This window comes from Engystomops pustulosus, chromosome 2 (assembly GCF_040894005.1).
Source record: "Engystomops pustulosus chromosome 2, aEngPut4.maternal, whole genome shotgun sequence".
NCBI classification, from domain to species: Eukaryota; Metazoa; Chordata; class Amphibia; order Anura; family Leptodactylidae; genus Engystomops; species Engystomops pustulosus.
Window position 1 is genome coordinate 61,321,738 of NC_092412.1, and position 27,821 is coordinate 61,349,558.

At 40.5% G+C, this 27,821-nt stretch overlaps 1 protein-coding gene across 2 annotated transcripts; it reads right to left on the bottom strand.

Moving 5' to 3' along the window:
• Positions 1 to 1,995: 1,995 nt before the first annotated feature.
• Positions 1,996 to 27,702, bottom strand: MARS1 (methionyl-tRNA synthetase 1). 2 transcript variants are annotated; one of them, XM_072134889.1, is made up of 22 exons: positions 27,472 to 27,702; positions 26,771 to 26,861; positions 25,391 to 25,469; positions 25,160 to 25,288; positions 24,664 to 24,739; positions 24,097 to 24,269; positions 21,948 to 22,057; positions 21,162 to 21,278; positions 18,370 to 18,573; positions 16,385 to 16,586; positions 14,983 to 15,057; positions 11,976 to 12,146; positions 11,679 to 11,774; positions 10,513 to 10,630; positions 9,728 to 9,941; positions 9,326 to 9,457; positions 9,118 to 9,222; positions 7,407 to 7,590; positions 6,100 to 6,171; positions 4,680 to 4,709; positions 3,188 to 3,298; positions 1,996 to 2,231 (listed from the first exon to the last, which is right to left on the bottom strand). In XM_072134889.1, the coding sequence occupies exons 1-22, from the start codon at positions 27,572 to 27,574 to the stop codon at positions 2,079 to 2,081; spliced, it is 2,745 nt and encodes a 914-aa protein (XP_071990990.1). In that variant the 5' UTR covers positions 27,575 to 27,702; the 3' UTR covers positions 1,996 to 2,078. The 2 variants fall into 2 exon arrangements, with proteins under 2 accessions (XP_071990990.1, XP_071990991.1); XM_072134890.1 differs by lacking the exon at positions 4,680 to 4,709 and having other exon boundaries at positions 27,472 to 27,701.
• Between the last annotated feature and the right edge of the window lie 119 nt (positions 27,703 to 27,821).

The window sequence follows — 27,821 nt, forward strand, 5'->3', positions numbered from 1 at the left end:
TCATCTGAGATTTCAGTTAAGTAGGTGGGGAAAAACATCTTTATAATATATAATTTTTTTTCTAGGTTTATGGATTGCTCAATTCATATGGACCTGGGAATGGTGGGCTGTAAGAGCTCATGTCCACCTGTGCGAACCATTTGCAGCTGTATTTCACACAGAGCAGAGTGCATGAGGCCTTAAAGGAAACCTACCACTTGTAGTGGCAGGTTTCTGATGGGAATACCGGGCACCAGCTCAGGGTGAGCTGGTGCCAGAGCCTATTTTCGTTAGTGTTTTAAACCGCGGTATAAAACACTTTTTAAACTATATAGCCGGCGCAGGCAGGTACGTGCTCGGCGCTTACCGTGCGCGCGGCTACATAGGAAGTGAATGAGAGCCGCGCACATGGTAAGCGCCGAGCGCGTACCTGCCTGCGCCGGCTATAAAGTTTAAAAAGTGTTTTAAACCGCGATACCGCGGTTTAAAACACTAACGAAAATAAGCTCCGGCACCAGCTCACCCTGAGCTGGTGCCCGGTATTTACATCAGAAACCTGCCACTACAAGTGGTAGGTTTCCTTTAAGACGCTACCCCCATGGCTTTTTAAAGGCATCCAAAACACAAGTGGGAGGGGTCTTGGCCAAAACTCACATGCATTTCAGCACACAAATTCTGCACGGATTGGCAGCACACCACTGCGGTGCAGTAAATCCACCGGGTAGTGTATGGGATTTATTATTTCCACACCATTGCAAGTTTGCCACAAATCCATACCCGCTTCTAATTCTATAGCGGTTTGCGACTTTTGGAATTAATTCACTAGGGGTTGTACAGAGGTTGGAAAACATGGCTGCTTACATCCAAAAACAGCTCCACACCGGCACAAACCATAGTCAGGTGTGGCACCGTTTTGGAAGAAAGAAGCAATGATTTCCAACCTTCGGACAACACCTTAACCCCTTAAGGACGCAGGGTTTTTCGGCTCATTTCTCGCTCTCCAACTTCAAAAATCCATAACTTTTTCATTTTTACGTGTACAGACCTGTGTGAGGGCTTATTTTGTGCGTAACAAATTTTGCTTTCCCGTAATGTTATTTATTTTAACATGCCGTGTACCGCGAAGCTGAAAAAAAAAAAACAAATGTGGAAAAATTGAAAAAAAAAACGCACGTGCGTCACGTTCTTGTGGGCTCAGAACGATGACGTTCAGGGGCACGGCGATCGCATTAAAGATGGCGGCGCCCGCGCGCCGCCGTTTTTTAAACGCTGCTGGCAAAGTCGCATGGTTGCAAGCACCGACCGCGGTTATTAGCGGTGGGGGTTTTATGCAAAATGCAAAAACCCCCACCTTTGTATGAAGAGGACGCAGCTGTGAGCCCTCTTCATACATCCCTTATACCTCTGCGCCGTAGAGCTATGGCGCAGAGCGTTAAGGGGTTAAAGGGCATCCACCACCAGGATGAAAAACTGTATGCAAATGAGCCCGAGGGGCATTAACAACTATGGAGTCCTGAAGCTACAGCACAGAGGAGCAGCATTAGGAAAAACATTAAAAGGGGTAGAAAAAGAATTTGTGACTCAGATTCCAGAAATATCACCCTCTGAAATAAATCAAAAATGCCCAAAAGCCAAATTTCCAGAGTAAAAATAAATGATCCCCTTACGATGCTATTCCAGGTGGTGAAACCTTTTCATGGGACACAGGAACAGATTTAAGAAAACTTATTTTCTTTGGTGATCATGAAAACAATTGTTGTGTTCTGTAGGTTTTTCTTTAGGGCACATGGCTTGCTTTCTTTATCAATGGCTCTATGTTGCCGTCATGTGGCGCGCAGACTTTACCTTTATACAGTATCCCATGGGGAGAGGAGGTGGTGCAGTAATTGGTGTTGCTATAACGCTGCTCTATTTATCTCGTGTGGAGTGTAATAAGCAGACACATCTTTCAGTAGCCATGCAATCCTATGCAATACGTTACAGTCTCGCACTACCATGGAGTCAGACACTCCCATGTAAACAAGGACCACAATATTTTATTTAAAAGACTGTTCACACAATTAACCCATTTGGTGCTGCAGCTCCCCCCATAAAAGAGGTTATTTCTTCTTCTTTCCTTTCTGAGCGGGGGCTTCTGGGGTCTTCCCTTCTGCCAGGGCAAGTTCTTTCTTCAGAGCCAGAAGCTTCTGGACCTCCGTGTCAATCACTGATTTCTCTGCCTTCTTGCCCTTTAACTCCCGAACATGGTTGCCCTGAAAATATTTTGGAAAATGCATAAAACATACAGAACCAAGACATGAGATATTCTTATATTCATTGGTACTATGGTTTATGGAAAATTATCAACAAGTTAGGTCTCCTTTCCAGTGTCAGCAGATCATTATTAGTCGCAGTAGTAGTGTATCCCAAGCTTATGCTGCGGGAAATGTCCTCTGGTTTGGCTCCTCCCCCAGAAACCAGGAAGAGAAGTGATCAATGTTCCAGATGTCTCCCGTATAATGTAACTGTCCTAATATGAACAATTACATCACAGTGGAGGCCAGAGATGGATGCCATGCAGTTGGATCCGTCCCTCATAGTCTCTAATGCTGAGCATATACTGATCTTTCCAGTAAAATGAGATCCAGCGGTTCCTGGTGGATGAAACATATCCTATATACTATATCATCTGCCAGTATAGCCTACGGAGAAATTTAGTGAATGAATTTACAGGCAGACCGTTTTATATGCAACCAATCCTGCAATTGTCATACCATCAGCCGTTTAGGCTGAAACACACGACTGAATGACGGACGGTCTGCTGGCCAGATTTCACAGACTTGCCACAAAGCAGAGGATGGGACCCCGGGTATCATAGTTATATATGATGCATGGAGTCCCCGCTTCTCTGCAAGACAGCAGCATCCTGAATCACGATTACAGTTTTTGGCACGGTGTCTGTTTGACTAAATATAACCAGTGGTTTTACTAGTCACAGTCGATCACAGTGTGTTTTAGCTCCATCGAAGTGAAAGCTGTGAATTGGGAATTTAAAGTTTTTTTTAAAAATTAATCACCTATACTTAGGTCTCACACCTGGGACCAGGACCCATCACAGACCAGTGACCTCAAATGAATGGGGCCAAAATGCAATACCAAGTGCTGTGGTCTCTTCACTACGCAAACTCTGGAAACCCATTATATTATAATTATACAGATCTAATCTTACCTGCTTCTCTACCTCTTGCATTAGCTGTTTTATCCTCTCTGGATCACCAACTTTTGCAGTTTCTTTGGATGGATCTGCCGCAGGTGATGGTGTTTTAGGCTCAGCTTTCACCTGCAGAAATCAGAACATTGATGATCAAAAACAAGAAACACACAACTTCATGCACAGCCACTAGGAGCAGATTCAATTATTGTGTTGTATGATCATACATAACCAATGTCATCACATAAACTGTGTACAAGAATTCTGAACTCTACAAACAAGCTTAAAGTTCATGCAACACATTTCAACAAAGCCACCACACTGTGTGAATGCAGCCACAATTCTGTACTGTAAAGCGCTCCTCTGCCCCTACCCAGTGACTGCCGCACTATTCAACAAGCCCATTGCCGTGTTTACCCAGAGAAGAGGGGATATAACAGAGACCAAGGAGCACAGCAGTGTGAGGACATGTCCCAGTGAACATGGAGAGGTTGCAATTGAATATAAATCTATTTTCACAGTCCATACATAAAGTTGTGGTAGTAGAGCTCACTCAGGCTGCAGTTATGCACTGCTAAAGCGGTCATATTCCCATGAAGTAATAGGAGTATTTATGTATTTATCTTTATGAGAACCCTCCATAGCTTGTCAAATCATATAAAGACATTTTCAAAAGGACATCTATGACCAGGATGAAGGATTGTACACCAAGCACATTTTAAAGGGGTTCTCCTGTCACTATATGTACTTTTTTTTTTTTTTAACTAACCAGTTCTTTTGCATATATTATAGTTGCACATCCTTACCTCACCACCCTGGGCTGTATACTTTGTTTTCCTTCACTTGTCACTTCACAGCTCACTGCTGCAGCTGCATCACTCAAAGATGGCTGCCCCAATTCTGCTACATCTCCCACAATCCCCCTGGTCAGCACAGCTTCTTCATACAGAGGAAAATGCAGTCACACCCCCCCAGCAGGGGACAGGGAGCTGACTGCACATGTCAGACCAGAGAGCAGAGACAGCATACAGGTCGTTTCTATGGAAACTGTAAGTGTAGCAGGAGCTGGCAGTGCACAGGGATGACTTTGATTTCATGAAAAGGGGGCAGAAGATTTAATGTCACTGAATTAGTAAAGTGATAAGTGTGGGGAGATAAGGTATAGTGAGGTCAATCTTTATCACCGGAGAACCCCTTTAATTCAAAAATTATGCAGATTAGCCCGATGGGCTCCAGGCTTCATTGAAATCTATGAAGCCCAGAGCCCCTTAGGCTCATTTGCATAATTTAAAAATCCTGAAAGAGGGGGCACATACCAGCGTGCAAATGCGCTTGGTTTACAATCCTTGATCCTGATGGTAGATGTCCTTTGATTAGCTCCTGAATTGTAATAATGCAGTTGTAGGTTCCCATTAGCAGGACTGTACATGACGTGTATATAGTATATGGGATAGGCCTGGGAGTGCATGAAGCCGGCATGCAGCGGAGGCCATGCATACAGGAGGGTTACCTGCTTCTCTGTGCAGTCACCATTCAGCTGCTAGAAGGATTGAGAGCAAAAGTAAGAACATAGAAGAGGAAGAACAGGTAATGGTGGGAAATGCCACAACAAAAGCAAGATCACTTACCTATTTGAGCGAGTGCTGTCACTACTTGTTTACCAAGCCGCAGAAGTGACATCACTAAACATGTGATCACTACGGCCAAATAACTGGACTCTGCATTTCATTACCAGTGATTGGCTACAGCAGTCATGTGTCATCATGTGATGTCATCCCTGCATCCAGATCTGGAGCAGCAGCACTGACCTTAGAAGGTGAGTAATTCTACCTTTGTACTTTTATGACCATAGTACCACCATTTACTTTTCTTATGAATCTAGAGGCACGAGGTAGGTTACTGCTTTCAAAGAGAGTCAATCAAATTTGTACAGGAAATGAATATTTTTGGAGATGTTAATGACTGCTCTCCCATTTCTTCCTCTAGAGATTAGAGCATCTGGCAGCTCCTCACATCTCTGCCTTCAATGAATTTAAGGGGATTGGTCAGCAGCTGGAGACAGTCTTAGTAACCATGGAGATCTGTGTATGCTGTTAGTAGCAGCAAGACTGTGAAAAACCCATTTACCATATATAGTCAAGTATAAGCAGAGTTTTTCAGCACAAAAAATGTGCACGACGGGACAATGGGGGCCGCCTGCACGACAGGGCGGGGTGGCTGCCTCTATAATGGGGTTCTGGCTATATAATATGAGGCAGGGGCTGGCAGGCTATATACCGGGGAGGCTGTGACCAATGCATTTCCCACCCTCAGTTTATACTTCAATAAATAGGTTTTCCCAGTTTTTTTTGTGGTAAAATTAGGGACCTCGGCTTATACTCGAGTATATGCGGTATATTGTTGCTGGATTTGGAGCACTCTACTGCTGCACAGTGAATAGATCTCACACAAGTGCACCAGAGGGCTCTGTAAATGAAAAAAAAATTCTGGAATATAAATGCATTTTTTCACAGTCATGTTACTACTAACATACACCAAGATATGCTACATAGTTCTCCAGGAATGCTACCCAACACAAACTGCCGCTTTGTATGGTAAAAACTGCTGTCAGCTTCCCTATAACAAGGACATATGGATGAATTATACAAACATATTAATGAGGCAATCTGCCACTTTTTAATCCAATTCCATACTATGGTAGTGCATGGCTGCCATAGAGATGCATTGTGCACAGACACATGAAGGAAGAAGAATAGACAAAAGTAATGAATGGAGGAAAAGAATACGAAACACGTTTTGTGTGTAAGTTGTCACCATGTAATGTCAAGTGTCTTTAGAGAAGCTGTTCGTATTATAGAAAGAAAAAGGTAACAAAACAATGAACAAACTTGTAATTCTGTAACCATTTGCATTCGACTAAAACAACTTACCTGTCCACCCCCAAATCGTTTCCTTAGAGACTCAATCTGGTCATTTTCCAACTTCTGAAACAATGGGCTTACCTGAGATATTAAACAAAGTATTCATCATTAGTTGTAAATCTTATCTAATCCTACTCTACATACTCAATGGTGGCAATATAGTATATACAGGTGGTCTCCTACTTAAGGACACCTGACTTACAGACTGACCCCTTTGCCACTGTGACCATTGGTGAAGCTCTTTGGATACTTTACTATAGTCCCAGACTGCAATGATCAGCTGTAAGGTGTCTGTAAAGGGGGTTTATTGATAATACTTGTCCCCATTACAGAAAAAACTGTACAAAGTCGGGATCTACAATCATAAGATATATGGTTCCGACTTACAAAGAAATTAAACTCAAGTACAAACCCCTGCAACCTATCTGCCTGTGTTTGGTATATATGCAGCCACTGTCTAGTGGAAATGTGACTCTTGTACTACAGAGTACCATAGATAATGAAATATGGGCATATGCCAGAGGGTCTATTTTTGTGGTTTTCTGGCTTTAACTCAAAAATGGAGACATATCTTCCAATAAAGTAATATTCTGCTATCACACAGATGGTGTGAATAACAGACCGTGTGCTGGCGGGATTACAGTGCAGAGGACAGTCGCACAGTCATGTGCGGTCATGTGTAATCTCATTACAGTGGATCATTTATACAAATCCAATCCACATTAAGCTAAAAATCTGCAAACTGAACGGTTTGCTCTGCTACAGGCGGAGGTGCAGCAACTGGAATACACATACTGGTAATCAGTCACCGAAAAATCGTAGCCAACAGCAGCAACCAGCTGTTTTGTGATGCAGGTTGTCCACTGCCTAACAAATTTTACTACAGGTCTGACCCGTGTACTGCTAGGGCTGTAATAGATTTTTTTTTTTGTAATTGCCGCCACTGAATTCCATGTGATTCTACGGACTCGTCACATATATGTGGTTCCCCCATTGGATCAGCCAGATCGTACTTGACAAAAAGGTCAAGATGACCCGAAATGTTGTAAATGACTTTGATCTATGTAACTTGTATCTCTTAATCGTATACTACGGTGTGAAAAATTCACTGAAGTAAAATCATACAATTCATTTTGGTGTGTGCCATGTTCTCTATATACAGGACACATTATTAATACCAGGCAGGTGTCAGATGTTCTCAAGCTCTCCCTCTATACATACTGAGCCATCCAAGGTGGAAAAAAAGCCGAATGTATAATGATTGTTCAGAAGCCTGATCTCTGTTTATCTCATTCTGCAACCATTTTGATACTTACAGTTCCAATGCGATGTCCTTCTGGTAGGACGCAACGGAAATCACTGGTCAATACACTGGCTTCCTGCGGCACGAGTAGCTGCTCTTGGATGACAGTGCTTATTGAGGGCATATATGGCTGTAGCATAACGGCAAGCAGAGCTGCCATGTTTACTGCCAGACCAGTCACTGTGCCCGCACGAGCCCTGCAGTACAAGCACATTTTCAATAGGAGAAAATTGCACCAAAATAAGTCAAAAACCCTTGCAATAACTTGGACACAGTTTTAAATTTACGATCCGATATTATTTAGTTGATTGAACGTCAATATATTTAGGGAAAACCTCATCATGTATTATCTATGCTATAATAAGTTGAAATTCTGTAGGCACTTAAACTCCTATCCATACAAAATAACCTCCATCCCCATGTGTGCAATTACATTTTATTTCATAAAATGGGGGCTAGTGTCTGTGAACACTGGACTGTGCGCTGGCTGGATTTTACAGACCAAACAAACACACTGCAGATGATAGGACTCCAATCATCATCATATATATGATACAAGGGGTTGCCCACTTTAAGTACATTACAGCAAACTGATATGGTTTGTGTAATGAAGTTCAATTTTCCAATATACTTTCTGTATCAATTCTTCACGGTTTTCTAGATCTCTGTTGCTGTCATGCAACAGGCAGCTTCATTGTTTAATTCCAATAGATAAATGTCTGTCCATGGTCATAGGATGTCACACAAATGCACGGCTCGTTATATTCCTGGTCATGTGATATAACGAGCTGTGCACCTGTGTGACACCACATGACCATGGATCAGCGTTTATCTTTAGGAAGTAACAATGAAGCTTTCTTTTGCAGGACAGCAAGAAAACAGCAAGCAGAGATCTAGAAAACTGAAAAATTGATACAGAAATTATACTGGAAGATTTAATAACTTTTCATTACACAAACAATATTAATTTTTTGCTGTAATGTACTTTAAGTGGCCAACACTTTTAAGTTCTGTTTTTATCCCTATTTTCTTGTAAAACTTATTTTTGCATTGAATGTATTTGTAAGCACTGTCTTTTTGATATAAAAAACTTTTAATAAGAGTCTTGTGTTCGAAGGATTCCATAACTCAGAAGAGACATTACCTGAATTGATTGTTTAACTTGTGAAGATTGTATTGTATTGGGCATAATTTATACAAGGCGTCTCATCAGCCTTATATATTATGGTGAGTGGTGGCAACTAAATTCACTCGGGTTACACTCTCTGCCCTCCATAACCTAAGCTCCTTCCTAAACCCATGTCTGTGATCCTGACAGGACTCCTTATATAATAGGTGATGCTTGGAGTCCCCATCCTGTGTTCGGTCCAAGAAATCCAGCCAGCATGTGTTCCAGGATTCATAGACTGATTCATGGACTGAAAAGTGCTCAGGTCTTGAAGTGTAAGGATCTGGGCAATTTTATACAGCATTTACCTTCATTTAACTTTCATTGTCCGGTGTACTTCGACTTACACATATACTTATATGTGTACTTATATTTTGGAATAAAGATATCTATAGCTCTATCATGAGTATTGTCACATGTTACTCACATTTTTGGGTTTTTTCCTTAACAAGAGCGGATTTGATAGTCCTACTTTATTTAGGTGGTGTCTGCTTTTCCGTGGTTGTTAGATATCTTATATATATTAGTACAAGAGTGAATGGATATATACACGTACTGTTCCTGCGGCGTCCCTTTGATGCATTTCCACGGTTCATTGACTTGGATGTACTGGTTTCCATGACGGGAAATATTCAGGATACATCTCAGGGCATCACGAATTCTGAAATATGAGACCTTATTAAAGAACAACCTTTGCTTTTTCTAGTTGTTTAGAAAAGTAAAAGTTTAGTTCTAGTCATCCTGATGAATCCTGCAGTACATACCGAACCTTCTCCAATAGTTGGTTATATTGTCTGAGCTCAGCTGTGACCTGAGCCAAGAGCCTTTTGTCCTCTGCAAGCAACTCCATCTTGGGAACATGTCCATTGAAAAACTTCTGCACGAACATGCCAGCTCTGAAACAAAGGAGATATTGAAAAAACTGTGTATACTCTCAAAGCATCCCTATCAGTCTGCAGACCAGACAACCTACAAAATGAATAGACAATAATGTTATATATGACCGTCCAGCTAATAGTGTCCCTAGAAGGTAGGGCATATTGGGATGACAATCCCTCTAACAAGGTACAACCTATAGTGTTGGGTATATTATCTTATCAAGGCCATATTAAAACTTCATCATGTTAAAATTAGTGTTTCTTCTGTACTGATCCGCATTTATTTACCTATTAACAAAGTTTCCCAAGTTGTTAAGCAGCTCAGAGTTATTCTTCAGCATCAGATCACTCCAGCTGAACGCACTGTCTTGTCCTTCAGGCCGCAGGTAGAGCAGATAGAATCTCCAGATGTCAGCGGGAATTCCAGTGTCCTTTGCCATGTCACCAAATACACCCACTCCACGGCTCTTGGAGAACTTGCCATCTTCATAATTCAGGTATTCTGCTCAGGAGACAGTCCATGTGATTATTAAACATACTTTCTACATGGATGCTAAAAATTTTACTTTTTATTCCAAATATGTGCATCAGCACATATTTCTTAGATTTGTAATATAAATGGATATCCTAAAGTTCCCCTCTGATTGTTAGACAAAAGAGATGAGTGTATGCCAGGGGTAAAGAGTAAGCCGTACTCTAACTGTATTGTACAGGCTGTATATAGATTTTCCCCTAGCAACGCTCATTTAAAGAGCTGCTAAAAGAAAACTTTATAGCCTCTCTTTTGTTAAAAAATTAACAAAACTCCCCAATAAAAAGGTTTTACAAAAGGTTTAAAACCATGTTCCCTGCACATATTTTGTTTTTGTAACTGTGCAATGACAGTCACATATAAAGTAAGGGGGAGTCTTATTTTTAGTTAGTTAAGATATAACTGCACTGAGGCATCAGATTTGTAATAGGAGATTGGTAAATAGTCGGATTCTAATGTACTCTGGAATAAAAACATGAATGTGTCACGTACTACGTTGTATTCTAGAAAGGACATTGTATTTCACGTAAAAGTCATCTACCTGTCGCTACGAGGTGGTTAACTATAGTGTAGTTATCCTCTGCTCCCAGGAGACAGGACGGGAAGATCACACTATGGAATGGAACGTTGTCCTTTGCCATAAAGTTATAGAGTTGAACCTGAAACAGACAAGATGATACGGAGTAGAAGTCACAAAGATAGAACATTTTACATGAGTAAACCCTGGATGTGATGTTTTTATGTAAAGACATCACCTCATATCTTACATAGTCTGCTAGAATAGAGGAAACGGAGATGCAAAGTGTTATACTGATTCTGATATAACTGTATAAACATGTGCGCCGAGTTATGTACATAATGGAAGATTTATCAAGCCTGCAGTTTCCTCTGATGACCTTAGTGAAATGCGCCCTATATAATGGGAACCTGTCACCACATTTTCACCAATACAACTAGTGGCAGTTTCCCATAGAACCCTATTAATGGACACCCTTCTTTTAGCTAAAAATTGTTTCCCTTGGATCCCTATATAATAAGCTTTAAAACCATGACTAAGGGCGTGATGCATATGACATCATCCAAGGTCATTTAGCCTCCTAAAATTAGCAAACTGTAGCCCATGCATATATCTGATCACATGAAATCACCGTATGCCTGCATGGAGAGGAGTAAAAGTCAATGCAGGCATGCTGTAATTTTACGAGCTGCATTTGTGAAAAAGGTGGTGCATGCATCTTAAAAGAGTATATGTACGGTAAGCAGTTTTGACCATGCAGAGCAGTGTAAATAATAACTTTGTGTATTGTTAATAGCAGCAACAGAGAAAACGCATTTATAGTCTAGGACTGTAGCTTTTCCATGTGAAATAAGGGCTACCCTTGCATCACCATGCGATTCTGGGAAATGGTGTAACAGACCCTCAGAGCAGAGAGCACAGGAGTGTGAGGACACTCTGTTCACAAGGAGAGAATGCAATACCGGAATATTTGATTATATGGCGTTAAATTAATCATAAAATAATGACCCAATGGAGGAAATGTAAGGACAATTTAAAAAGTATGAGCCAACAGCATGGCTGTCTGCTCCTATAGGAAATGGATAGATCTTCAAGTATCTTTAGCTCTCCTATATAATGTATATACATAATATAGGAATCTACAGCGAGTGGAAATAATTGGCACAATACAATAATGATTGTACTCTTACCTGTTGAGGATTTTTCCACCACTTCTCCCAATGGTCTGTGTAATTGGCTGTAATGGAAATATATCCAATTGGAGCATCAAACCAGACGTAAAACACCTGTAAAACAAAATTGTTGGTTAACATACACAAAATATTACAAGATGCTAGTCATTCATGGTATATTAAAATGTAGCAGATGTGTTGCAGAAATTTCTGCAACTGAAGGCCAGCTCCAGCCATCTGTATGGGATGGTTTCTGTAGCACAGGCCAAAAAAAAATTGAGCTCACCTTAATATGGAGTCAAAATGGAAATTTACCTTGTCTGTGAACCCCTCCAGAGGAACAGGAGTGCCCCACTTCAGGTCCCTAGTGATGCATCTTGGTTTGAGTCCATCACGAATCCAGGAGCGAGTTATAAAGCGGGCATTTGATGTCCAGTCTCCAGTTGCCAAGGACTGTTGCAGCCATTTCTCCAAGCGCTCTTCTAGCTGTGAAGGAAACATTTATCATTTTTTTTAAAAAAAAGTTTGTTTTATGGATGTAGAATAATACAGAGAAGCAGTCGTGACAGGAATTTACCTAAAGTGTGTGACTACCTGGTTCTGTACCGCTATTGGTTAATCAGATTATCATATATGATGAAATAAATTATATGATGGGTCAGGATAGCCGTGAAAGAGAACATGGTATCTGCAGTGTAGGGAAGTTTCTGTTTGTGCAAGAGGTCTTCTCACTCATTTATGAGAGTTGCTCCATTCCTCCACACCTTATTGAATTTGGTAGGGCAACTACTACATCACTACACTACCAGTAGGGTGTGAAATGTCCTTTCCAACATCTCCTCTTTTATGATAAAACTTGACCATTTAACTATAAAATGCTCATTAAATGTTAGATGCAAATCAGCTGAGAAGAGTCTTGGCATCTGAGGTAAATCACTTTTGGAGAAATGCCACTAGCCTCTGGTGCTGTGTAGTGGCTTAACCCGTTAAGGACGCAGCCATTTTGTAGCTTAAGGCTCAGCCCGTTTTTTGGATTCTGACTTGCTTCGCTTTATATGGTTATAACTTTTGAACACTGTTACTTATCAAAACGATTCTGAGACAGTTTTTTCCCCACATGTTGTACTTCATTTTAGTGGTAAATTTTGACAGATAAGTTTTGCGTTTATTTACAAAAAAAAAAGAAAATATGATAAATTTTTTGAAAAATTTGCCATTTTCGAAATTCAAAATCATTGCGTTTTCAGGCAGATAGATTTACCACCTAAATAAATTGCTGAATAACATTTCCCATTTGTCTACTTTACATTTTCATAATTTCTGAAATGTCTGGATAATTTATTTTGATGTCACACGGCTTACAAATAGAATATCGCTTTTCCGGATTTTCAGAATTTACTATTTATAAATACAGTTTTGAATGAAATTTTACATATTTAGCATCAAAACCCCCTATATAACCAACCCATTTTCAAATCTGCACCCCTCAAACTATTAGAAACAGCTTTTACGAAGATTGTTAACCCCTTGAGATCTTCATAGTAATTGAATCAAAATGAAATTTAGATTGGTCATATTGTTCCCTTATACGTTCATTTAGCCCTAAAATTTACACATTTCCAAAATATAAAAAGAGAAAACCCACCATACAATTTGTTCTGCAATTTCTCCTGAGTACAAAGACCCCCCACATGTGGCTGTGACTGGTTTTATGGGCGCACAGCAAGGTGCAGAAGGGAAGGAGGGCGCTGCAGCTGCCAGGATTTTAGTTTCCTCATTGGCCCCTTTTGAAGGCTATAACATTTTCGCTTTTTCGTTATTTGGGCCATGTGACGGCATTTTTTTTGCGGGATGAGATGCTTTTTCCATTGTTACCATTTTGGGGTTGGTATCACCTATTGTTGAAAATTTAGGAACTTTTTTTGAGGGCAGGAGTAGAAAAGCATCAATTCTGTACTGGATTTTTTACTTTTTTTTTTTTTGGTGTTCACCGTATAGACTAATAATCATGTTATCTTTATTCTATGGGTCGATACGATTATGGGGATACCAGACATGAATATATTTTCTTACGTTTTACTAAATTTGTCAAACAAAACCCTAATGTGGGGAAAAATCTATCATTTATGTATTGCCGTCTTCCAAGTGGCATAACATTGTTACTTTTTTGGCTACGGAGCTGGTTGATGGCTTGTTTTTTGCGGGACATGTTGTACTTTGCACCAGTATCATGTCGGAGTACATATGGTTTTTTGATCACATTTTATAGCATTTTTTGTGGGATTGAAAAGGTAAAAATCATAATTTTTGGAGGGTTTATACCAGTTTTTTTTTACGGCGTTTATCGTGGGGGTTCAATAATGATTTACTTTTATTCTACGGGTTGTTATGGACGCGGTGATACTATATATGTGGGGTTTGTGTTATGATTTAGACTTTTTTTTGAGTTATATGTCTCTTTATATGTTTTGAGGGTTTGGGGCATTTTTAGTGATTTATGACTTTATTTTTTTATTGAATAACTTTTTTTTTTTTACTTTTTCACTTTTATACCATGGGACATGAACAAGCAATCATCTGATTGCTTGTTCATGATAATATTCTGCAATACTGATGTATTGCAGAGTATTATCAGTGTCAGCCTATACACTTGCATAGGCTGGCACTGTGCCAGTAAGATGACGTCACAGACGCCATCTTACCGGCAATTCTTGCAAGTAACTCTGGGGTCCAGATAGGACCCCAGAGTGGCTATAGCAACGATCGGTGCCCCCCGAAAACGGTTCGTGGGGGAAAGACCCCCCAGATGCATGTTAGATGCCGCGGTCGCGCTAACCGCGGCATTTAACGGGTTAAGCACCCGCGATCGGAAACAACTCCGATCGCGGGTGTTACACTGGGGTGCCGGCTATCAGTCACAGCTGGCACCCCGTCTTTCCTGATGCTGGTTCGGCTCAGATCTTGAACCGAACCGGCATCAGGTCAGCGTCCGATATATCGGACGCTGAGCGCTAAGTCACTGAGCTCAGCGTCCGATATATCGGACGCTGAGCGTTAAGAGGTTAATATGCATCACAAAAAAATAAAAACACAACGGAATGGGAGACGATGTACGGGCGCAAGATGGTACGGGCAAAAACTGCAAAAGCTAGCAGTTTAACATCTGCAGGTAGCCAAATAGACTAAAATAGTTACTGCTTATTTTTGCTTAGTGTGAGGTTTGGCAAAAGTCTTTATTATTTACAGTTGTACTTTAAGCATCTCTACAAAAAAAAGATAAAAAAAAAAACAAACAAACCACAACAACAATAAAATGACCAACCTTCGGTAGATCCAAGAAGAGATGTTGAGATGATTTCACTACAGGAGACTGTTTACAGACTTTGCACTGAGGTCTCTGTATTTATTAAAAAAAATAATTATTATAAAACATTTTAAGAACAATGAACATTTAGAGAAAAAAAACAAACAAACATAAAACAGGTCACAAATCTATTTCTACATATAAAATTAGTATTTCACTATAACCACTACATACCAGGTACACATTTATTGAAAACATCATAGCAGCAGATTATTTAAAATATAAGTTGCCATAAAGCACTATTTTGTCCAGGACGTAAATATTGATTCATCCAATAAAAATAACCAATCAGTTGGTGGAGTCCGACTCAAATTTATAGCAGTAAACCAGCATGGAAACTATACAGTGTATACAGCTGATCAGTGGGGGCCGTATAACCCCACCCAAATATAAACCAAGGGCGTCTGGTTTTACCCAAAAAGCTGAGAAAACTTATTGACTCAAGTAGAAGTCTAGGGGGGGGGGGGGGATGCATCAATCTCTCCACACTAATGAAATGTTCCCACCTTGGAACTCATACAGGGCCATTTAGGACACTAAATCACAGGTCCATGGTGGTTTAGGGTCTCGATTTGCTCTGACAGGTTCCCTTTAAAAGAGAACCCGTCATGCAAAATAACCCCCCTAAACTAAATATATTTTTATAAACTGCCATTAGAGAGCATTGCCTCTATCCCTTCATTGTCCCTCTACATGCCTGTAAACCTAAGCAATGAGGTCCTAAAGCTGTATGCAAATGACCTGTGAAATGTCCAATGAAGCATTAGCATATTCAAGCTGTCCACTCTATTCATGAGTGGGAGGCACAGCCACACCCCCAGTGCTTGACTGACAGCCTGTATAATGATGTGAGGCTGTATAATGATGTGCTTCCTGGTGCTGGTGGCCACGCCCCCTGCAGCCTGTGTGTGCATGTGTGTGTGTTTAGGAGAGATACAGCAGCTCCAGGCAGCCAGGTTACAGCAGAACATGTCAGATTCATGTGTAGCTGCTGTCTGTGTCTCTGTATATTAGGAGGATGCAGCATGTCAGCAGATGCAGCACACACACTAGCCATGCTTTACTATACATTACACACAGACATGAGCAGGGGGAGGGGTAACAGGGGTGACATCACTGCCTCTGACCATGTGACCAGCCTCATTTACATAATAAAGAATAGATGATTTTACAATGAATAATGTATGAAATAACTAGATAAAGGCTGGGATGGGATCCTTGTGAGCTGCTCCAACAGGTAGAGGTGACAGGACAAGTGACACAGACCTGATGACAGGTGTCCTTTAAGCATATATTCTGAATACTTTACAATACTTCTAGAGCATTGCATTCAACCAGTACAAAAGAAATGTGACAGTACCTTTAATTCTACAGCATTAATGAGCTTTCCACACTTGTCACATTGGTCCCCTCGGGCTTCCTCATAGTTGCAGAATGGACAGATTCCTTCTACAAAGCGATCTGCTAGAAATCGTTGACAGGTCTCACATCGGAGCTGCTCCACTGTATCTTTCAGCAGGAAGTCTCTTTGAAGGAGTCTGTTGAAGATGTCCTGAGCAATTCTACAACAGAAGAGATCGTGGTACATTTTAATCATCAAAAAAATAAAACATCTGGGATAACATCTGTAGTTTGTGAAATAGTAGTTCCACAGCAAAGAACTTTGTCCTTATAAGAGCCCCTCATTTTGTTCCTCTTCAGTTATGTAAAAATCTAGACTACAACTAAGTTTTTATGCCATATCTGATAGATGAAGGACACAGAGGCGGCCGAACTCGGGAAATTCACAGTAAAAAATTAATAACCTTTGATTTTTAGTTATTATTACTATTTATAGAGCACTATTAATTCCAAGGTGCTGCACAATCAATAAGGGGATCACATACATTGCATTAACCCTTTTTTAAATTTTTCCATGTACTGTACATAGTTGTGCTAAAGCTGGTTTTCAACGTTACAAATTGCACTTCATAGTGACAGTATTTATTATTCCATGCAGTGTGCTGGGTAGTGAGAAATTCCAAACGCAGTGAAATTGGTTAAAAAAATCCATTTGCGCCATTTTCTTGTGGTCTTAATTTTTACAGATTTCACTGTGTGTCCCAAATGTGAGGTCTCTTTGGGTCAATATAATCACGGAGAAAATTTTATATTTTAAAAAATGAAAACCTTCTGTCCAAAAAAAATAAAAATAAAAAATATTCTACATTTTGCCATCTTCTGGTGCTGATAACTTTATAAATACTTTGATGTACAGAGCTATGCAACATGTCATTTTTTGTGAGACGAGTTTCCATTTTGAGGACCGTATGCCGTTTTGATTACTTTTTATTATAATTTTGCACAATGGAAAAAAGTGGCGTTTCCTTTTGGCTGCTATTTTACAAATAGCGTATTATATTTTAATAGATCAGACATTTTGGGAAGTGGCGATACCCAATATGTTTATGATTTGTACTGTTAATTTTTTTTATCAGTTCTAGGGAAAGGGGGTTATATGAATTTTTTACTTTTTAAAAAAAAATACATTTTTTAATTATTTTTCATACCACTAGGGTACTTTAAAGGGAACCTGACATCAGAAATTGGCCTAATAAACCACTACCAGTATGCTGTCAAGCAGTTGAACAACTTCTAGATCATGTTTCTTTCAAGACCCATTGTGGTGCCATCATCCAGAAAATCTACTTTGAAGTTAGATGGGCATTTTAAGGCAGGGAAAGAGTGATTTCTGTGTTAAACTCTCTGCATCCATGACCTCATCAAACCAATTTACATCCCATTTTAAAGTTGATTTACTGGATAATGGCACCACACCAGGCCATGAAAAAAAAAAAAAACCACATCTAGAATCTGCTCAGCTGTGGTTTTTGATTGGCTAATTTCTGATGACAGGATCCCTTTAACCCTAGGTTGTCTGGTCCTACTATACTACATTATTATTTCGCTGGCACATTGTAACAAATTATCAGACACTATACAAAGACCTTACAAACTTACAAAGACCTGGAGTTGTCATGGCAACAGATCATTCTAAGGCAAGATTGCTGCAGAGATCAAAGGATTAACAGCCGTGATCAGTGTTACCAGTGGGTGTTTGCTGCATTATGCAGCAACCACCCACCTACCTTGTATGGAGAGGGCTCAGCCAGTTAGCCCTCTGCATACACCTATAGCCGATATGTGAGGTACTAATATGTCACATGTTGGTAAGGGGTAAAGTCAACAACAAATGCAAAAATTTACTGAATATCTGGAAACAATATGGAATTTAATAACAAGTTGTATAAACTCCCTATCCTGGAAGAATATATGGATGTGCAACAATACTTCTGCTGTACTTACGTGGTTTGGTGTGCAGTAGTAGTCCTTCCAAAGTAATCAAAGGAAATGTCAAACCACTTGTATATGGCAGTGTGAACAGCATTGTACTTGTCACAGATTTGCTGCGGGGTTAACCCTTCCTCCATTGCTTTAGTTTCTGTGGCCGTCCCATATTCATCTGTCCCGCAAATATAGAGTGTGTTCCAATTTCTAAGCCTGCAGTATCTAAAAGATCAAAACCAAAAGGAGAACCAAGGTTAGAGGTTTAAAGGATTCATACCTATAAACATCTATGTACAGTAGAAATAGGGGCTTGTCCTATTATAGGAAATGTCATGAACTTAAAACAACCAAATTCTTAATTTTACCTAGGGGTTAACTATCTATGCCCATAAAACCGGTCAGACAAAGTAACCCCCCTAAACTAAATATATTTTCCTAAACTGCCATTAGAGAGCATTGCCTCTATCCCTTCATTGTCCCTCTACATGCCTGTAAACATAAAAGGGGTTATCCGGGTGTTAAAAATTACTGAGGGCTGGGCTGGGTTATTTAAAAATAATAAACATGTACTAACCTCCTCCAGCGCAGCCGCTGCCCATTTGATCCGTGCCCCAGTTTGTTTACAGGGGCACAGAAGCCGCGCACAAGGAGCTTCCAGTCCGCGATGTGGCCGGCTCCTCCCATCCGTCCCTATCTCTCAGCGTTGTAAGCGCCGGACGAGGTAAGTAGATGTTTATTATGTTTAAATAGCCCTCACCAACCCGGCCCTCAGTAATTTTCAACACCTGGGTAACCCCTTTAAGCAATGAGGTCCTAAAGCTGTATGCAAATGACCTGTGAGATGTCCAATGAGTCATTAGCATATTCAAGCTGCCCAGCTTATTCATGAGTGGGAGGCAGAGCCACATCCCCCAGTGCTTGACTGACAGTCTGTATAATGATGTGAAGTATAATGGTGTAATGGCTCCTCCATGTGCTTCCTGGCGTTTGTGGCCCCTGGAGCCTGTGTGTATGAGATACTCCTATACACATGACTGACAGCCTGTATAATGATGTGAGGTATAATGGTGTAATGGCTCCTCCATGTGCTTCCTGGTGCTGGTGCCCCCTGCAGCCTGTGTGTATGAGATACTCCTATACACAAGACTGACAGCCTGTATAATGGTGTGAGGTATAATGGTGTAAGCTCCTCCATGTGCATCCTGGTGCTGGCGCTCCCTGCAGCATGTGTGTATGAGATACTCCTATACACATTACTGACAGCCTGTATAATGGTGTGAGGTATAATGGTGTAATGGCTCCTCCATGCGCTTCCTGGTGCTGGCGGCCCCTGCAGTGTGTGTGTGCGTGCGTATGTATGTATAGGAGAGATACAACAGCTCCAGGCAGCCATGTTATAGCAGAACATGTCAGGTACTTGTGTAGCTGTTGTCTGCGTCTCTGTGTATTAGGAGGATGCAGCATGTCAGCAGATAAAGCACAGACACTAGCAATGCTTTACTATACATCACACACAGATCAGGGGGAGGAGGAGAAGGGAGGGGTTACAGGGGTGACATCACTGCCTCTGACCATGTGACTAGCCTCATTTACATAATAAAGAAAAGATGATTTTACAATGGTTAATGTATGAATTGACTAGATAAAGGTTGGGATGGGATCCTTGTGAGCTGCTCCAACAGGTAGAGGTGACAGAGACCTGATGACAGGTGTTAAAATCCTTTACCAGAGGTCTGGTAAAGGAGGTCTGGTAACAAGCCAAAAGCAATAAAAAGTCATAAAAAACACTAGCACATGCAATAAGCCCAAAGGCATAGACACCCGAGTCTTCACTCTAATAAAGTTAAATTATCTTCAACTAATTGAATGAATTGACATGAAAAGAAGGATGTATTGCAAGATTCCCTCACAAGACACAAATCACATGGCAGTTATGTATGTCATATGACTTACATTGCAGCTCCCTTACGTGCAAAGTTACCTACATATGTTGATCTGATTCCGTATTCTAGGAAACCAGCTTTGTGGGTCAACAAATTATCAAGGAATGAAAAAAGGCAGATCTTTGGCTTTAAAGGACCTTTAAAAATGAATGGAGATGAACAAGTGATGCCATCTTTTCTTCTCACATTTTGCATGTTGCTCACCACACAACCCGGAGGAGTGAAGTTATACAGTCTACAATAATTCTTCAGTCAGGGTTTGCACATTTGTTGATGACCTTTAACCTGGGTCATTGATTCTGTATACCACCTTCATAGTTGCTATATACTGTAGTGTGCAAGAAATTGTGATTATATCAACACTTCTACGTCAAAAACCAGAAGCTTTGAAAAATGTCCCCCACTGTGTTGCCAATGTAATGACCATATGTGTCAGATCATCAGGACATCCTCTACCACTGCCCTTTACCCCAATAAATAAGGCTCCTGAATAAGTGTAAGGCTACCTGCACACATGCATGGCCAAAATGATTTGCTTCAGTCTGGAATCTATATTTTCAGGAATACTCATACTTAGTCCACTTTTAAATGAATCGGTTGCAGGGTCTGTTAAAATAACAGTTGTGTGCACAAATTCATCAAAAAGTATTGAATTTAGTTCAGGCCATTAAAAAAATGTCAGGTCTTTAGAGTCTTGTGCCGCTGGCCTTAACCAGCTCTTAAATCAGAAAAGGGTATGTGAAAGTGGATGTCCAAACCAGTCGACCACTTCCATGAAGGAAAGGGAGTGGATGCACAATCAGAAGGAATGGAAGACAAAATATAGTCATCAGGTCATATGGACAATGCAGTTCTTTAATGTCTTACCTGGCAAAGACATCAGCACTGAGCACGGAGCCAATGATGTTTCCCAAGTGAGGAACGTTGTTCACGTAGGGCAGGGCACTGGTGATTAAAATATTCTTCTCTCCAACTATAGGTAGTCTATGAGGAAAGTTGTTGACAATGAAAACGTTGAACGCAATGTGTTACACTCTAATAACAATGAGGAAAGTTCATTATCTGCTGTATTGTATTGTATTTCAATTAAATACCATATAAAGTGGTGCATGCATTTTTAATTTGCTGGACTGCAGAGTTTCAGACAACTGTATAAATATAATTTTTTCCTGATTTTTTTTCCCTCATAACCTCAAGAACACATTTAAGTCCACAAGTTTGGTTTGAACTTGCTCCAGGAGCTTGCGTGCTTTACCGAACCTAGAATCACTGAAACTTATCTATTCAGTTCAATGATTTTAAGTTCTCAGCCCAACAGTTGGCAACAGGTTTTAGTCTTTATACTAGCAGCACTGCTCGTATTTGTAACTAAGCCACCTCAGCTATGCCAGATCACTTTCCCAACAAATACAAGTGAATATTGAGGATATTCTTGACAATATGGATCTTCTGCATACAGTACATTGCGTTGCAGCATATACAATGCTTGTTGTCATAAAGCAGTTGCAGCCAGTGAGCAATGAATGCTTCATGTCTTTGGGTGGGACAGTCTCATCACCTCACAGAGGAACCTTTAACCATTTTTGTGTAGTGCTAATAATGTTCCTCAATTGATTGAATAAAAATTCCTTTACATATATAACCAAAACTCACATGGGGTGGTGTCTCTGTTTTGGTCTTGGAGCGTCAGCAAGTCCCTTGGACCAGGATTCTGCAGCAGCTGCAATGTCCTCCTCAGACAATGTCTGGGCTGTATCCTCTGCCTGAAATAAAATAGGTGATAAAATGTTGGGGAATAACATACTGTGTAATCTAGGAAAACCAGACACACATTAAAACCATTTATAAGGGTTATTTAGATGTAATTGTGCCAGTTTACCATGTCCTCTTACTGATGCTACCCACCTTGATAACGTCCACTAACAATATGAAGTTTATCACCCATTATTGAGTACACTATAGACTATTCACATCAACAGGCTTTTCTGCAATCACACATACAGAGGTATGTAAAGTATTTAGAGCCTTTACATTTTTCAGTCTTTGTTTCATTGCAGCCAATATGGTAAGATCAAAAACAAAGAAAACAAATGTAGATATTTTTGCTAATTTATTAAACAAGAAAAACTGTAATAATACATGGTCATTAGTATTCAGACCTTATGCTGTGACACTTATATTTAACTCAGATGCTGTCCATTTCCTTCTGATCCCCCTCGAGAAGGTTATACTCCTTCATTGGAGTCGGGTTGTTTTTAATTAAACGGATTGACTAGATTAGGAAAGTCTCACACCTGTCTATATTAGACCTCACACCTGTCAGAACACGAGAATCATGAGGTCTAAGGAACCGCCCAAGGGGCTCAGAGACAAAATTGTGGTAAGGCATACTGTAGATCTAGCCATGGTTACAGTAGAATTTCTGCAGCACTCAAGGCTCCTAAGAGTGGTGACTCACGTGGCGTTTTTAGGACTTTTTGGGCAGTTTTTAGTTGTGCGTTTTCAGATCGTAAAAAAAAGCATGCGTTTTTTTGACAGGTTTGGCCAATTATCTTAATTCAAACTGGTCAAAAACGCATGCTTGCCATATGCCATGTGTGCCACCACCCTTAGAGCACAGTGGTCTCCATAATCCTTAAAATGTAAGACGTTTGGGACAGCCACAACTCTTCCAAGACCTGGCCATCCAGTCACACTAAGAAATCTTTAAAGAAGAACTTTGGTTAGAGAGGTAAAGAAGAACCCCAAGATCACTGTGGCTGAGCTCCATAGGTGCAGTAATGAGATGGGAGAAAGTTCCACAAAGTCTCACTGCAAAGTCAAACCATCACTGTAGCCTCCACCAGTCATGGCAGAGTGTGTGATGGATGCCTCTCCTCAGTGCAAGCCATATACTGTTCGCAAAAAAAAAAAAAAAACCCACACATGAAGGACTCCCACACTATGAAAAATAAGATTCTTTGGCCTGATGAGTCGAAGATTGAACTTTTTGGAGTAAATTTTAAACGGTATGTTTATCACCTGCCAAATACAATCCCAACAGTGACACATAGTGGTGGCAGGGACAGGACGACTGATTGCAATTGCAGGAAAGATGAATGCGGCCAACTACAGAGATATCCTGGATGAAAACCTCTTCCAGAGTGCTCTGGACCCCAGACTGTGCCAAAGGTTCACCTTCCAACAAGACAGTGACCCTAAGCACACAGCTAAAATAACAAAGCAGTGGCTTCAGAACATCTCTGGGACCATTCCTGACTTGTCCAGCCAGAGCCCTGACCCAAACCCAATAGAGCATCTCTGGAGAGACTTGAAAATGGCCTCCACCAACGTTTACAATCCAACCTGAGGGAACTGGAGAGGATCTGCAGGTAAGAGCCAGGTGTGAGAAACTAGTTGCATCTTCACAAGAAGACTCATGACTGTAATAGTTCAACAGGTGCTTCTACTCAATACTGAGCAAACGGGGCCGAAAACTTATGACCATGTGATATATTAGTTCCTCTTGTTTAATAAATTAGCAAAAATATCTACATTTCTGTAAAGATGGCGTGCAGAGCGTACAATAATGAGCAAAAGAAAAAAAAAACTTGATCTTAGCAACTGATTGCAATAAAACAGACTGAAAAATAAAGTGGTCTGAATACTTTCCGCCCCCACTGTATATTTTGTGCTAAATCAAGGCATGCATTAGTGTCTAAAAAGTGTAATATAAAACTACTATTCCAGATACCCACATACAGCACAGAGGTAGATATATAGAGATATATCTATCTCTATCTATCAATTATTAGATACTGACCTCAAGTTCATTGCAGGTGGAGACGTTAGATGTGATAATGGATGCAGGCAGCTTTTGGAGATGGGCTTTAAATACTGAAGTATCCCGGCCTTTAAGGATTGATTCAGCTGCTTTTTGACATGGATCCAGTTCGGTCACTTTTTTAAACCAATTCTTTAATGACGACAGATCTTCTGCAAAGAGAATGTCAGTACTGTCAAATATGCAAATTAGACAAAATATTCAAGAGTTAAAAAAAGCAACAAAGAGACCTCACTATTATAAAGAAGTGATCTGTGAAAAACTAATCTTACTAGGACTTGCTCTACCTTTAAACAGGATAGTTTGCAAGGGTCATCATATGGGCCGTGGCCACTGATCCGTTTAAAGGCATTGCATTTAGGACAACGCGTTCCGTCTTTTCGAAAAATTGACTGCACACGGTTGAATTTCACGGTTATGTATTGCTGGACTAACACCAATTCTCCTTATATGGTGGAGGAATATTTTACTAATAAATATCTTAATTTAGGCAAGGAACTGTTTGTAAATATTGACTACAAATGTGGAAACTCAGCTGTAACTTACCCGATAGAGTAGATGCATCCGTAATAAAAGGAAAAATCGCTCCCCATACCACAATGTCAGCAACAGACAGAGCATCCTAGAAGTAACAAAGAGTTACATAAGTGAGCATAATCACACTAGTTGGAAGTTTTCTCCTATATACACTCAAGCAATATTTTTTTTACATACAGTTATTGCTTGTGAAAAAAGGATGATGCAAAATTCTAAGTCGACTAAACAAAATCTAGGGTATAAGATGATACACAATTTGTAAGTCTGCAGCAGTTTTGCTAACAGGGCTTGGAGGAAACAATGTCAATTACCATATAAAAATAAACAAGGTCTCCGAGTAGAAATTGATGACATATGCAATCATTGGGGCCAATTTGGTAGAAAACATATAGAAAGTACAAGCAGGAAAACAATGACAATGTGTGAATGGAAGGTAGGGCACCTGGGATTAACACTTGAACATCCATTGTGTAATTCCAATATAATGCACAGGAGTTGTACTCACACCAGTAAGATATGGTTTCTTTGAGAGACTTTGAGAAATGTATCCAAGTTGCTTGCCAACCGTTACTAAAGTCTCTTCCTTTTTCTTCCCCTGCACAATATGTGCGTACAAGGCGGCAGAGATCACCGGCTAAACATATAGAACACAGAGGTAAGATATATAGGATGAATGTAATACAGACTGAATGGTAAAGCAGTAAACCCCATGTACCATCATGCGGGAGCTACTTGCCTGAAGCTCTGTCGCCTCCCATTCCAGCCACTGATTATTGAGGTCATCCAGGTCCTTCCCAGCTGCCAATGAGAAATACCTATGAAAAGAGAGACTATGAGAGTCAATAACAGGTACGATGAAGACGCATATCATTGTGAGGCATTAGGCCCTTTTACATTGGGCTTCATTTAGGCAGCCATATTGTGCTTATATCATACAGTCCTTATTACAGATCAACACCCATGTCCAGGCATAATGACTCAATATATAGACTACAATAATGCTGCTAGCTTAGGACATCCTTATACATATCACATTACCTGCTCACAGTTTCTGTTTTGTGAATTGGCAGTATAAATACAGTAGAAGTTTAGTGGATAGGATTCATGTAAATCCTATAAACAAATAGTTAAAAAAAGGATTTATGATTCATAGTATGTTGCTTAATGGCAATAATAATAATAATTCTTTATTTATATAGCGCCTACAGATTGTGCAGCGCTGCACAAAGCATGACAAATTGGTCCCTGCCCCAATGGGGCTCACAACCTAACAGTATGTTTTAGGAGTGTGGGAGGAAACCGGAGTACCCGGAGGAAACCCATGCAAACACAGAGATAACATAAGAAACTCTTTGCAGATGTTGACCTGGGTGGGACTCGAACCCAGGACTCCAGCGCTGCAAGGCAGGAGTGCTACCCACTGTGCCGGAATGCAAATGATGATCTCCGCGGTGTAAAACACATTAGAACCAGCTGATGCTCGCTGAATGGCTGGGGAATAACTATTGAGATGAATTCTGACGTCATTATGTTGCGAGTGCAGATAGCCTTAGTCTTTAGACTTATTGGCAGGACTTTTTCAAATTCAAATCAATGGCCATATTCACTTTCAGTTTTTAAGATGCAGTTGTTGATGTCCAAACCAGGAGTGGAGTGAAAAAACAAGAGTAGGAGCAACATCTCTCTATGATATAGTCTCACCCATTATGATCCACACTTGTTTTTGGCTTTAAAAACTGCATTAAAAAAAACTGAACGTATAACGCAGCCTCAAGGTGCGTTCACACGTTGCGTTTTGGTTGCATTTTCATTGCATTTGAAACGCATTACAACAGCTGATGAGAGATGATTTGCCTAATTACATTACCATTTACGTTTGTTAATGTAATGTTAACAAAACATGTACATCACGTTTACAATGCGTTATGTAAATGGAAATGTTAAGAGTAATGTAATTAGGCAAATCACCTCTCTTCAGCTGTTGCAATGCGTTTCAAACGCAATGAAAATGCAACCAAAACGCAACGTGTGAACGCGCCCTCAGGGTCGCTCTTCTCCCGATGCATTGATCAGCCTCACAGATTCTCCATAATGTTCACCGAAACTCAGTACTCACCTGCATATTGCATTAGCAGAGAACAGGTAATTTCCATTATTCAGCTCCAGTGCTGGCAGTTTAGCTTGCGAAAGGAAGGGCACAACTTTTTCTATTAAAAATAAATAAATATGCATCAAAACAACTTTTATGAACAAATTTCCTGTGGAGCCGGTAAAAAAACAACTAGAAAAATAAACCTATAAATAACAATTCTGGTGTATAATTTCTTGTCATTAGGACGTGAGTCTTCCCTAGAACTGTATGTATTAATTGACAGCTGGGTGTTACCAGTTAAAGGGGTTGTACCAACTTTGACTTATCTCCTATGTTAATAATCTGATAAGTGGGGTTACAACTGTCGGGGCCCCACCGATCCTGAGAACAGATCCTCCGCACTCTGGAAAATGGGGTTCAGTTCTCTTGATCAGAACCAAGCAGTCGGACCACCACCAATCAGATTTGTTACACTGTGACATTGTCCAATGAGTGTTGACATTAGAAGACAAAAGGGACATCTCTGACATAGGATCACTCATTTCCAGGAGGAATAACAAAAGGAACGGGACAACACAAATTAAATTCTGCTCTTATAGAAAAAATGTTTCAGTATAAATTACTAGTCTTGAAGCACACGGGACGGTGCTTATTCACACACATGCGGATGTCAGCACACACCATCCCATAGTAAAATATGCAGCTCATCCATCTGTTCCTCTTACCGTCCTGCTGTAGCCTCTGGATCTGTACATCATTACCCCAGAGACCTGCAGCTGCCAGGACCTTCACCCCATGGGGGTTCCCATCGCTTACATACAGCTTCATCCCGGCTCTATAACCACCCCAGCAACTACCGGCACCGGCTTCTACTACCACAGCTGATGCAACGCACTGAAAAGCTCCAAGCACATGGACACGAAGGCTCTATGGGATATGTAGTCCTATTCACTTTACCGTTTAACGTTCTCTACACCTACCGGCAAAGAGAGAACTACAATTCCCATGATTCAATTCAAGGGGGTGACGTCATTGCGCGAGGACGTCCTTAGACGCGTGTGGGACGTTCCCTAAT

Bases quoted from the DNA above. Each gene is read 5' to 3' on its own strand.
- MARS1 (XM_072134889.1), bottom strand. From the start codon at position 27,574: ATGAAGCTGTATGTAAGCGATGGGAACCCCCATGGGGTGAAGGTCCTG. The intron at 15,058-16,384 runs GTACTGTCACAT...TAATAAATACAG, and splicing joins TTAATGCTGTAGAATTAAAG to AGACCTCAGTGCAAAGTCTG. The intron at 6,172-7,406 runs GTAAGTATCAAA...TTAATATCTCAG, and splicing joins AAGGACATCGCATTGGAACT to GTAAGCCCATTGTTTCAGAA.